The following is an 11,796-nucleotide window of genomic DNA, read 5'->3' as shown; positions in this document are numbered from 1 at the left end:
AGTTTCACAATTTGAGTTGAATTACTGAAATAAATGAACTTTTCCACGACATTCTAATTTATTGAGATGCACCTGTATATATATATATATATATATATATATTAATAATTATAATAATTAATATTAATTTTTTTTTAAGCAAATAAGCCTGTCTTTTTTTCAATTTGAGTATGTAGGTTGTTCTCTCTTATTCTTTATGTAGAACTGCCCTAACCTGTAGTGCTCAGATTTCCATAGCGTCATTTGCCTGACCTATTGTTTTACAAATCTCATTGTGGAATGTGGAGTAGCAGGACAAGCACGGCTCCTGAAAGCTCCTGAACTCTTTCATACGGCCGCATGTCCAGCCTAATCTGTTTGAACTTTACTTTTTGTAACTTTTTGAACTTGATTCCCGCAGCTAAAGTAATAAATAATAACTCTCCTCCATATTGTCCGAATACTTTCCTAGGATTTATGGCTACAGTGGTGTCTTAACGTCCTCTGTGGTTACATTTGTGTTTGTTTCTTTTTTACTCCGGTCCCCGACAGGCCTTGCTCACAGCCGTGACCTCGCAGCACATAGAGATCCACGAAGGTACGGTTCTGCAGGCCGTGAGAACGTGCTACAACATCTATCTGGCCAGTAAGAACCTCATCAACCAGACCACGGCCAAAGCCACCCTCACGCAGATGCTGAATGTGATATTCGCCCGCATGGAGAACCAAGCAGTGAGTGCATTTGACACTTCTCCTGTGGTAATATGGAGAAATGACACCTTGATCTAATATTTCTTCTTTCTTTTTGGTTGATGCCTCTCCTCCTCCTCCTTCCCCCCTCAAAATATAGCTTACAAATCACAAGATCAGTTGGTCTTTGGCATCAAGAAAGCGAGATCGTCAGGTAAAGAGTGACAGGACTGCCTTGAAATGTGCTTGATCTGAAGTTTTCTCTGGTTTGTGTACATCAGTTTCATCCGTCACTCTCGCACTCTGTCTCTCTCTCTGATCTCTCTCAGACGTCTCGCTCCAGTCTGCTTGCCTTGGCTTCATTGCGTTCGTTTTCTGCCTGCTGTCGTCCCCTCCATGACAAATGAGTTCCTTTCATCTGTCTTACCATGTTTATGTGTTGTGGAAGAGTGTGATTACAGCAGCTCTCTCTCGTTCGTAAGGCCACGTTTACACCTGGTAGTAACATCCGTCTCAGGTGGTTTGGTCATAAGATGTCAGTGTAAACAGCTGTTGACACCTGGTAGTAACGTGTTTGGATTTTGAGGAAAGAGTCTCTGATTTATGACGCCATTTGTTGCTCTATGGGACTTAAAATTATTTTTTAGATATTGTTCAGCCTTTTAACAAAATTGCATATATTTGATCAAAAATAATAAAATAAATAAAGTATTAATTACTTTTAAAAAATGTAATAATAGTAACAATTTTATTCTTATTTTTAAAACTTTTTTCTTTTTACTTTCAGTGTTGAAAACAGCTGTGCCACGTAATATTTTTGTGAAAATCGTAATACATTTTTTCAGGATTTCTTCCTGAAAAGTCTCGAGAGAACAGCATGTATTTGAAATAAAATATTTTGTAACCTTTTTAATGTCTTTATTGTCACTTTTGATCAATGTAACTAATCTTTTCTGAATAAAAGTATTTATTTCTTTAAAAAAAAAAAGCTGAACAGAGCAACCAACATTTTATCAAATATTTGTTGTATTTTCAGAATTTTTAATCTGTATGTAAATATACAAATCAAGGTTTTCCCCATTTTTTTCACTGTATGAATAAAATAAAATATTTAATTATTCTTATTTATATGCACAATCATTCATCATAAACCACAATATTTATTAATATTTACAAATATTTTAAAATAAACATTTTAATACATATTAATGCTCCATGCAGAATTCCACAAATGTTTTCAGTAATAATAGGAAGCAGTCATTGGATCGGAGTTTTGATGCATTGACACATTGGGAAAGCACATTAAATGTGATATTCACAACGGTGCTTAATTTTATTTATGACTACAAAAAACATTTCTAGTATATTGAATATATTAGAAATATATTAGATATTGAATATTCTAGTATAGTGAGTATTCATCAAGAAATGAAGGTTTTTTTGTAAATACACTTTGATCTCACCATAAATGTAATGTTTTGAGCAGAATTGTTGCATAATTAATTTAGTTGAGCATTAAAACTTTCAGATGGGTATGTGTCACATGATTAGTGTTGTTCAGGACACATTTTGCACTGAGGGATCGGATCAAAAAACATTTTGGACCTCGTTTACATTTAGTACATTTAGTACATTAGTTTACATTTACATTGCATTTAGTGTTGTTGTTTGGGTTTGGATCATCCGAGATGGATGTTGATACCAGGAGCAAACGCGATGTGTCTGTACCTTTGTGGTTTAGGTAGCTGCATGTGGATGAGGGCAGTGAGGTGCAGTTTAGATGTTTCACAGTTGGTGCATTGATCAAAAGGATGCCACTTGCGGTTTTGGCACAAGCAAAACACACTGTCATGCAGTTTTAGCAGTCCGGCCGGAGCGTGACACATTCTGACACAGTCAGACACATCATGCATAACTAATCAGCTGTACAATATTGAAGATGTGCCTACACGGACCAGGCCATATTAGACCACCTGAATTCAGCTGAAAGCTCTAGAGAATACTTTATTAATAAACCTGTTTCATTAAATGGGTAATAGATAAATGCAGTATATTCAACAGTCTGCTTGCTAAATAAGGTTCTTTAGTATTTTCCTAAATGTTACAAATATAATTGTTTAATTCATTTAATTTATAAATCAAATCCAGTTGGTATGTTTAACAAAAGTATCTGTGCACTTTGTATGGGAGAATTTACTCTGTTGAGATGGATTATTTATGTGTTTGTTTGTTTAATTTTTTTATTTATTTTTTATTTGTCTTATGAATTACAAATATAATGTATAATGCATAAACATATGTGTAAATGTTAAATATTTAAATTGAATTATTGAATCCATAGTTTTGAATGATTGAATCCATAGTTGCATTGTATGAGTTGGTAGGACCTAAGGTGATTTACGATTTTTTTTTCACCCAAGGTATTGGTTTACTTTTTTTCTGTTTATTTTCTAGTTTTTATTTACGAAGTATCAGATGCTGATATTGTATCAAATCTATTTATTTTTTTATTTTTTTATTTTCTCATTTACAGCCATATAAGTTTTTTGATAAGGTACCGGTTCAGATTCAGTTGTCATATTTGGACCATTTGAACCATGTGTGATTTTTGACATGATATTTGTTGTCTTGAGACAAAACATGCAGATCATAAACCATTTTTTAAAAGATTTTGGATTGCATAATGTGGCAGGCTCACTGTCATTGATGGCAGACATATTCCCTCTGCAATGATTTTAAAGCAGAAACTACTACTTCATCCTTTTGTGAAACACAAAAAAAAAAAATAATAATATTTTTTTTTTGGTCCAAACAATGAAAATCAATGTAGTCCAATGTTGTTTGGACACCATTGACTTTCCTTGTGTATACTATACAGTATCTTTTATGTTCCACAGAAGAAAAATGTCATAAAGGTTGAAAACTACATGAGAATGAGTAAATGATGACAGAATTTTCATTTTCGAGTAAACTACCCCTTTAAGAGTCATACACTTATCCTGCTTAAAAAACACACCAATGTAAGCATGTGCATAGTCCAGATTGTCATTCCAGGTGCATGTAGTCCAACCACCATCTGTCTCTATGAGCACAGACATTGTCTTCACATGCAGTAAGATGCTATAAGATCCTGGTCTTGTGTTTCTTTTTGTTTTAAAAGACGGGAACTGTCTGTATTCCTAAACGTAATCATTTGCCTCCCGTTCAGAGAAATGGATGTATATCAGCTTGGCTGGCTTTGGGCTCCCGGCTGCCCCGGAGGGAACATGAGTGTGTAAACTCACCCTGATACATGTTTAAAATTAGTTGACTTTGTATTCCAGCTGCAGGAAGCCAAGCAGATGGAGAGAGAAAGGCACAGGCAGCATTCTCCAGTCAGCCAGCAAGAACCAGAGTCTCCTGGACAGCGGCACACCGACACCCCCGGCAAAAGCCTGCCCGCGGAGGCCAATGGTGGACCGGGACACCAGGGCAGCAAGGTCGAGCAGGGATCCCCATCGTACGAGAGTCCCGAACCAGAGAACGGCACCGACTTCTGCCCTGCAGAGAATGAGCAGACCGAGGCAGACCAGGCTACTGCTGCTGCGAAAAGTAAAGAGCCGCGTGCAAACATGCAGAGATTAATTTAGCTTTAGAGTTCCATGTTTATGTAAATGATTATGCTAATTTCTCTAAATGACTCTAGACACCAGTGGAATATTCTAGGAGAGTGCTTTTCGTTATTGCCTCAGTTCACTCAGTTATAAATGTGACTGAAAATGTAAAGTTTGATAGGGTGTATTCACAAAGAGTTTCAGTCAAAAATATCTTATATAGATTTTAATTTTCTGTTTAAAGATTTATTCTTTATAAATAATAAGATTTATTATTATTCCACCTTGTTCTTGCCATGAAAATCTTCTTTGGTGCTCACATGGCATTAAAGTTAACATGAAAATCATATTTATTTTTGTCATCATTTACTCACTCTCATTAGTTTTTAACCCAATAAGATATTGATTAATCTTTGAACCACAAATTAAGATATTTATCATAAAATCTTAGAGGTTTCTGTCCCTCCGTTGAAAAATCCAGGCAACCAAAATGTAGAAGATCCAAAAAGGTCAAAATGAATCCATATGAATTGAGTGACTTAATCCAAGTCTTGTGCAGAGATATAATCACTTTATATGATGAACAGATTAAATGTAATGTTTTATATGTGTTTATAGGTGAATAAAAGCCTAAATTAAATCTGTTCATCATATAAAGTGATCATGTATTTGTACAAGACTTGAATTAAACTACTAGATTTATATGGATTTGTTTTATGATGCCTTTGTGACCTCGTTGGATCTTCTACATTTTGCTTACTTGGATTTCCAATAGAGAGACAGAAACCTTGTTACAAATATCTTAATTTGTAGGGCTGGGTTTTGACACAAATTTCACGATTCGATTCTCATTCACAAGCTTTCGATTCGATTACCGATTCGATCCGATTCAATATCGATAATTTTGGATATATATCAGAACCAAATTTTCTCAAGGAAAAAAATCTGTCAACTAAAATATACATGAGAGTCAGTTGGTACTACATTACTATAATATGGAAGGTTAAAACTGACTGATTTGTTAAAATTACACTTAACATGTACAGTAAATGAACATACTTTTCAGAAGGCCAACAATTCACTAAAAAATTTTTTTTTATTGGTCTTATGGAGTATTCTAATTTGTTGAGATAGTGAGTTGGTGGGTTTTTGTTAAATGTGAGCCAAAATCATCACAATTAAAAGAACCAAAGACTTAAACTACTTCAGTCTGTGTGCACTGAATTTATTTAATACACGAGTTTCACAATTTGAGTTGAATTACTGAAATAAATGAACTTTTCCACGACATTCTAATTTATTGAGATGCACCTGTATATTGCATGGGAAGTGCCCTTCAACGTTCCGTCCATTAACTGTGTAACACAGGCTAGACTAATCGATTCTTGGGATTTAAGAATCGATATCGTTCCGTAAAAATGAGAATCGATTAATACCGAGATATCAATATTTTTTACCCAGCCGTATTAATTTGTGTTTTCGAAGATGAATAAAAGTCTTATTGGTTTGAAATGACATGAGGGTGAGTTAATGATGACAGAATATTAATTTTTGGGTGAACTATCCCTTTAAGTTAATAATATCATTAATTTTAGTTGGTTACCCTCCTCCTCCCAACACTGCTAGACACACACAAGCATTTCTGATTCCTAGTCATTATTAGTTAATCGTGTATTCAGGCTTGACATCAGAACAGATGAGACGTCTTCTAATGATGTGACATTATTGGAAAACTGTGTCGGTGTCTCTGAGTCTTATGTAAGTTTAATAGTCCAGCTTTCCATCAGAACATCACCCAGTTATAGGCAGTATGGAGTCCCCTCTTAATAACACTTATTAAAGTTAAATTGGGAAACTGATAACGTGGATTTAATGTGACTACAGTGCGTGCTTGGAAGGAAAATCCTCCTATCGCACCATGAATAACTGACTAGACAGAAGGAGACGCTTAAACATACCCGTCTGTCTTTTTAGGTGCGGCAGAGCATGGCACGGAAGCAAACGAGGAAGAAGAAAACCAGAACTATGAAGAGAAAGCGCAGGAAATTGTACAGAGCATTTTGCAAGAAGTCGTAAACACGATTGCTGGAGGCAAGTTATATTCATCATACTTGAAGGGGACAGTTGGACAGTTCAGCCAAAAATGAATTGTCACATATTTATGTGTGTGTGTGTATATATATATATACTGTATATATATATATATATATATACATACACATAAATAAATATACCATTTATATACTGTATATACCATATATACCATTTAAATGTTTGGGGTCAGTAAGGCTGAATTTAGTTTGATCAGATATGTAGTAAAAACAATAATGTTGCAAAATATTACAACTTAAAATAGCTGTTTTCTATGGAATCCTGTTTCTTCCACTGAATAAAAAAAAAAAAAAAGGTAATTGCGACTTTTTATTTCACAATTCTGACTTTTTTTCTCGCCAGTGCAAGTTTACATCTCGCAATTCTATCTTTTTTTCTCAGAATTGCATGATATAAACGTCCAATTGCGAGTTATAAAGTAAGAATTGCGAGATATAAACTTGCAATTCTGAGAACATATCAGTCTTTTCTTTCCCCTCAGAATTGGACTTTATAACTCGCAATTGCGAGTTTATATATCAGAATTCGGAGGAAAAAGTCAGAAATGCAAAATATGAACTCGCAATTGCGATAAAAGTCAGAATTGTGAGATGCAAAGTTTTTATCTGACAATTGCGAGTTTATAGCATGCAATTCTGACTTTATATCTCACTATTGCTAGTTTGTATCATGCAGTTCTAAGAAAAAAGTCAGAATTGTGAGTTTATATCTCACATACTGAGAATAAAAAAAGTCACAGTTGCGAGATTTAAACTCGCAATTGCGAGAAAAAAGTCAGAATTGTCAGACAAAAAGTTGCAATTACCTTTTGTTATTCTTACTCAGTGGCGGAAACAGGCTTCCATAGTTTTCTATTTTAATATATTTTAAAATGTTATTTATTCCTGTGATTCAGCAAAGCTGAATGTTCAGCTCCAGTCTTCAGTGTGACATGGTGCTTCAGAAATCTTTATGATATTCTGATTTGGTGCTTTTAAAACATTTATTTTAAATGATTATTTTTGTCTTACAAAATTAATGATACTTTCTTTAAAATTTCTCATTTTGTGTAATACAGAGATCAAATGTTTGTAATGACATCAAGAGAAGAAAATTATGACAGAATTAATTTTTTTTGGTGAACTGTCCCTTTAAGAAAGCAAATTTTATGTTGTTAAATGACCGTTCTAGTGGTGGTTTGATGTTGGTAGCGATACACTTTAAACCAGGACCTAGCCTGAAGTCTGTTTCTCTGTGTTCAGATGTTAAGGAAAGCCGTGAGGGCGAGGCTGAGCCAGCTGAGGGCATTCCAAACTCTCTGGAAGAGGAGGGAGGGTTGGGCAGCGACAACGAAAATGTTCACGCCAACGGCATCCCTGGCACACCCATCTCTGCGAGCTTCACTCCGTCCCTACCCGACGACAGACTGTCTATCTCCTCCAATGACACTCAGGTACCAGTTTCCACTTCTGCTATGAATGGGGAAAAAAAGTAAAACGGCTTCTTGTTTACACATGTGTAATTGTTTTGACTGGATTGTTTATCCAGAACTGACTTCATTGATTTTAACAGTTGAATTCCTCAAAATTAAATTTTAGGGTTTGTTTGCAATGTCACAAACCATGATACTCTCATTTCTCTCAAGCGTTTTGCTATAGTAACAAACTGCTACTTGTGAAATGTTTTGTAAAAAAGCAGTTCTCCCTCATCTTTTTGAATGAGCAGCTAGAAGTAGTAAAGCATGGACACTTTTAGAAATAAAGAGTCCCAGTGTTTTTTAATGATTAAAGCCCTGCGCCTGCGTTATACTTAAAATCTTTTTTTTTTCTTTTTTTTCCTGTTTCTTTGCTTACACAGTAAACTGTATCTGGCCTTTAATTCAACACAATTGTATCTTCTCTTTAGGTCACACCAACACAGTAAGGAAAGACTAAGAACATTATTTAACACATTCAATATTGAGATATTTTCATAATATTGTCACATTCTTGTTATTGCCTTTCTTTAAACACAATATTACCATATCAGCAAAATCCAATATCGATTGACATCTAATTAATTTGTATTGATATTTAAGTGCGTAAACCAATTTCAATACTTAGGTATATGTTGAATAAATCATAAGTCCTGAATATTTTAAATTTGCAGTTACCCATTTTTGCAGCTCAATGTGTGCCTGTTTAATTAAATAAAATAATCTGAAATACATGTTTTATTTTAGGATGGAATGGGTTTGTTCTGTATGAACATACAGTATTAATTTTATTTGGGTAGGTCATAAAGTTCTTAAATTGGATTTTAAAAACTCATTTTCATTCATCAACTCAAATTCATTTAAGTGTCATAAGTGTCCAAATATTTTTTGGGGCTGTTGTATATGCTTAATGGACCATAATGCCAATTTTATGGCCCGTTGCTTTTTTATGGTTGATGCATGTTGTGTGCTATAAAGGATGATTAATTTTCTTGGCGGTTACATTTGATTGCTGTTAGACTCTAACATGAGCATTTCTCCCACAGGAATCGGTAGCTACCACTGGTCCAGCACCAGGTGCGAAGTTTTCCCACATTCTCCAGAAGGATGCATTCTTGGTATTCCGTTCACTCTGCAAGCTCTCCATGAAACCCCTTTCAGACGGTCCCCCTGATCCGAAGTAAGCCTGTCTTTCTAAAAAAAAACATCTGACTGTATACAAAAGGAATTGTTTATTTGTTGTGCCAAATGTCGTGCCAAAAATATAATCCCCAGTCAGAATCCAATTGAGTTTGATGTGGTTATATCCTAATCTGAGATCTGTGGTTGTAGATATTTTGGATGGAGAGTGTTGAAGGCATCAGTCTGCATTGCACAGAGTTGAGTTGTCTATGGTTTTATCAGCTGCTGTCCCCATAACAGGTGAATAAGGCTGTCAGATGGCAAGAGAGATGTTCCTCCCTGTCATTTGAAGAGAAAGAGAGCCATTAATTCTGGTGTGTCTTCAGGGGCAGTGAGGCAGGAAGCTTATTTCAGTGTTATTGATCACTCTTTGTCAAATGGACTGAGACCTGTTGACCCCTCTTGATTTACATCAGGACTTTATTTATCAGTGGTGCATACTAAGGCACTAAGCATAGCTGGAGGTTAGGGACATGAATGATGCCTCAGATCATGCAGTTTGTTGAGGAGTGGTTGTTTTTTTACTTTTTTATTACTTTTTTTTTTTTTAAATGATTGAACTAGAGGACAATAAAATGGACTTTCATTGAAGGATCTTTAAGAAGCCACTTAGCAACTGCCTACAACACATTAAGTGCCCTGACAACCACCCAGAAAATGTAGGTTAATTTTGTTAATTAGTACAGTTAATACAGGTTTGGTAGCTGTTTCTGTAGAGTGCCTTTGGACTCTGTTGCTGCATAGTTTTGAGAATTATTATATTAATATTTGTATTTAATACTTAATAATTTAATTCATTCAAATGAGATATTTTAATGAAACTGTATTGTTGTTGCATTTGTTGTATCAGCGGAAATCCATAATCCAGTGTTATTTTAATACTATTTATATGCTATTATTGAATTTGTTTTTTATTTATTTAGCTTTTATTTTTAGATTTTCAGTTTTTGTTTTAATTTTCAGTTTATTTTAGTTGTATGTGCTTTTGTAATTACTATAACTTTTGTCTTTTTTTCGTATTTCTATAAAGCTTCAATTAATTTTCATTTAACTTAAAATTTTCTTAATTATTACAACATTTCTAATTTTCTAAGTTTTTAATTATTTTATTTTTATTTCAATTATCGAAAACCATTTTTGATGGTTATAGTTAACAGTGGCAACACTGCTGTTGTTGCAGTGACTTTGAAAGCTTTGTTCTTTTCTTACTTTTTGGATTATTGTACATTTAATGTCTGCAGTCTGATAATTATCATTCTATCATATCAGTCATTATCAGAGTTCCTGCCACCAGCAGAAACTATTCATTTTGAATATTTCTCAATATTTTTTTTATTTTCTTAATGTCTTTCTTTGGCCATGTCAGTTAGAAATTTTAAGTATTTAAACATTTAATTCATTAGTTTTCAAGCAATTTTCACCCCAGTAAGGCAAAAGTTAACTGATTCTTCTTTATTAAAGTAAGTTTGGCCTTGGCATGAGTATTGTATATGGAATGAGGATTAAATATATTGTTTTATTCAACTAAGATTCCTCAACTTCCTGCAGATCCCATGAGCTGCGGTCCAAGGTCCTCTCGCTGCAGCTTCTCCTGTCCATCCTGCAGAACGCTGGGCCCATCTTCAAAACCAACGAGATGTTCATCAACGCCATCAAGCAGTACCTGTGCGTAGCGCTGTCTAAAAACGGCGTCTCCTCCGTCCCTGAGGTGTTCGAGCTGTCGCTGTCCATCTTCCTCACCCTCCTGTCCAACTTCAAGACACATCTCAAGATGCAAATCGAGGTGCCTGAACTCAGTTCCCCCCGAATCGCAGTGTGTTTGCGCATCTTGCCCTGATGGCGTGCGTCAGTCTGTGGAGCGTCTAGCTGACAGTGTGGATTTATATAAGCTGTGGTTTGGGATGAAAGCTTGTAATTCTGCCTCAGTCTGTCTGTTTGTGTGTGTGTGCCTCATTCCAGATGAGTGTGTTAGGATTTATTCTGCACAGTCTTGTGTAGTAATATTTCTCAAATCGATCAAGTTATACATCTTGGCAACACCATATATTGTTGAAACATTATTGTTCTGTTACTGACTTGGTTATGAATTTATGAGGTGAAAAACTGAATTTATGTTTTTCTCTCCTCAGGTGTTTTTCAAAGAGATTTTTCTTTATATTTTGGAAACGTCCACAAGCTCGTATGACCACAAGTGGATGGTCATTCAAACCCTTACTAGAATATGTGCTGGTATGAAAGCTTTTTTTTTATATATATATCTCACTTTAAAATATACATGAGAGTGTTTCTACAAGTTATTCTATGTTATTTCTACTCTCACAGATGCCCAGAGTGTGGTAGATATCTATGTTAATTATGATTGTGACCTGAATGCTGCTAATATTTTCGAGAGGCTGGTGAATGACCTCTCAAAGATTGCACAAGGACGTGGAGGCCATGAACTGGGTACAACCCCACTTCAGGTAAGCACACTGTCCTTAAATGGATTGGTTGACGCAGAAATTGTCATCACTTACTCACCCTCATTCCCTTATTTTGTTGCAAAATCATATTGTGTGCAGTGGCACTCAAACAAGGACACGTTAAATTGATCAAACGTGGCAGTAAAGACATTCATAATGTTGAAAGAGATTCCTGTTTCGGTAACACTTTATTTTAAGGTGTCCTTGTTACACATGTTACATGTACTTACTATTATAATAACAATAAATTATGCATAATTACATGCAAGTAACCCTAAGCCAAACCCTAATCCTAACCCTAACCCTAACCATATAGTAAGTACAT

The 11,796-nt window shown here is 35.0% G+C and overlaps 1 protein-coding gene across 6 annotated transcripts in view; it reads left to right on the top strand.

Annotated features, from left to right (window-relative positions):
- Window positions 1-11,796, top strand: part of LOC107727224 (brefeldin A-inhibited guanine nucleotide-exchange protein 1-like) — a 96,500-nt gene that overhangs the window by 42,258 nt on the left and 42,446 nt on the right. For 4 of the 6 annotated variants that reach the window (XM_016537015.1, XM_016537018.1, XM_016537016.1 and 1 more), the window contains 9 exons: window positions 532-711; window positions 830-883; window positions 3,993-4,260; window positions 6,237-6,353; window positions 7,616-7,806; window positions 8,874-9,007; window positions 10,558-10,792; window positions 11,139-11,238; window positions 11,332-11,471. In XM_016537015.1, coding sequence (XP_016392501.1) covers window positions 532-711; window positions 830-883; window positions 3,993-4,260; window positions 6,237-6,353; window positions 7,616-7,806; window positions 8,874-9,007; window positions 10,558-10,792; window positions 11,139-11,238; window positions 11,332-11,471 — 1,419 coding nt within the window. The remainder of the gene's footprint in view (window positions 1-531; window positions 712-829; window positions 884-3,992; window positions 4,261-6,236; window positions 6,354-7,615; window positions 7,807-8,873; window positions 9,008-10,557; window positions 10,793-11,138; window positions 11,239-11,331; window positions 11,472-11,796) is intronic. The other 2 variants (XM_016537020.1, XM_016537019.1) reach the window with 1 other exon arrangement.

Source organism: Sinocyclocheilus rhinocerous, unplaced genomic scaffold (genome assembly GCF_001515625.1).
Source record: "Sinocyclocheilus rhinocerous isolate Xijiao unplaced genomic scaffold, SAMN03320098_v1.1 scaffold65, whole genome shotgun sequence".
Taxonomy (NCBI): Eukaryota; Metazoa; Chordata; class Actinopteri; order Cypriniformes; family Cyprinidae; genus Sinocyclocheilus; species Sinocyclocheilus rhinocerous.
This window is presented reverse-complemented; position numbering and strand designations above follow the sequence as displayed.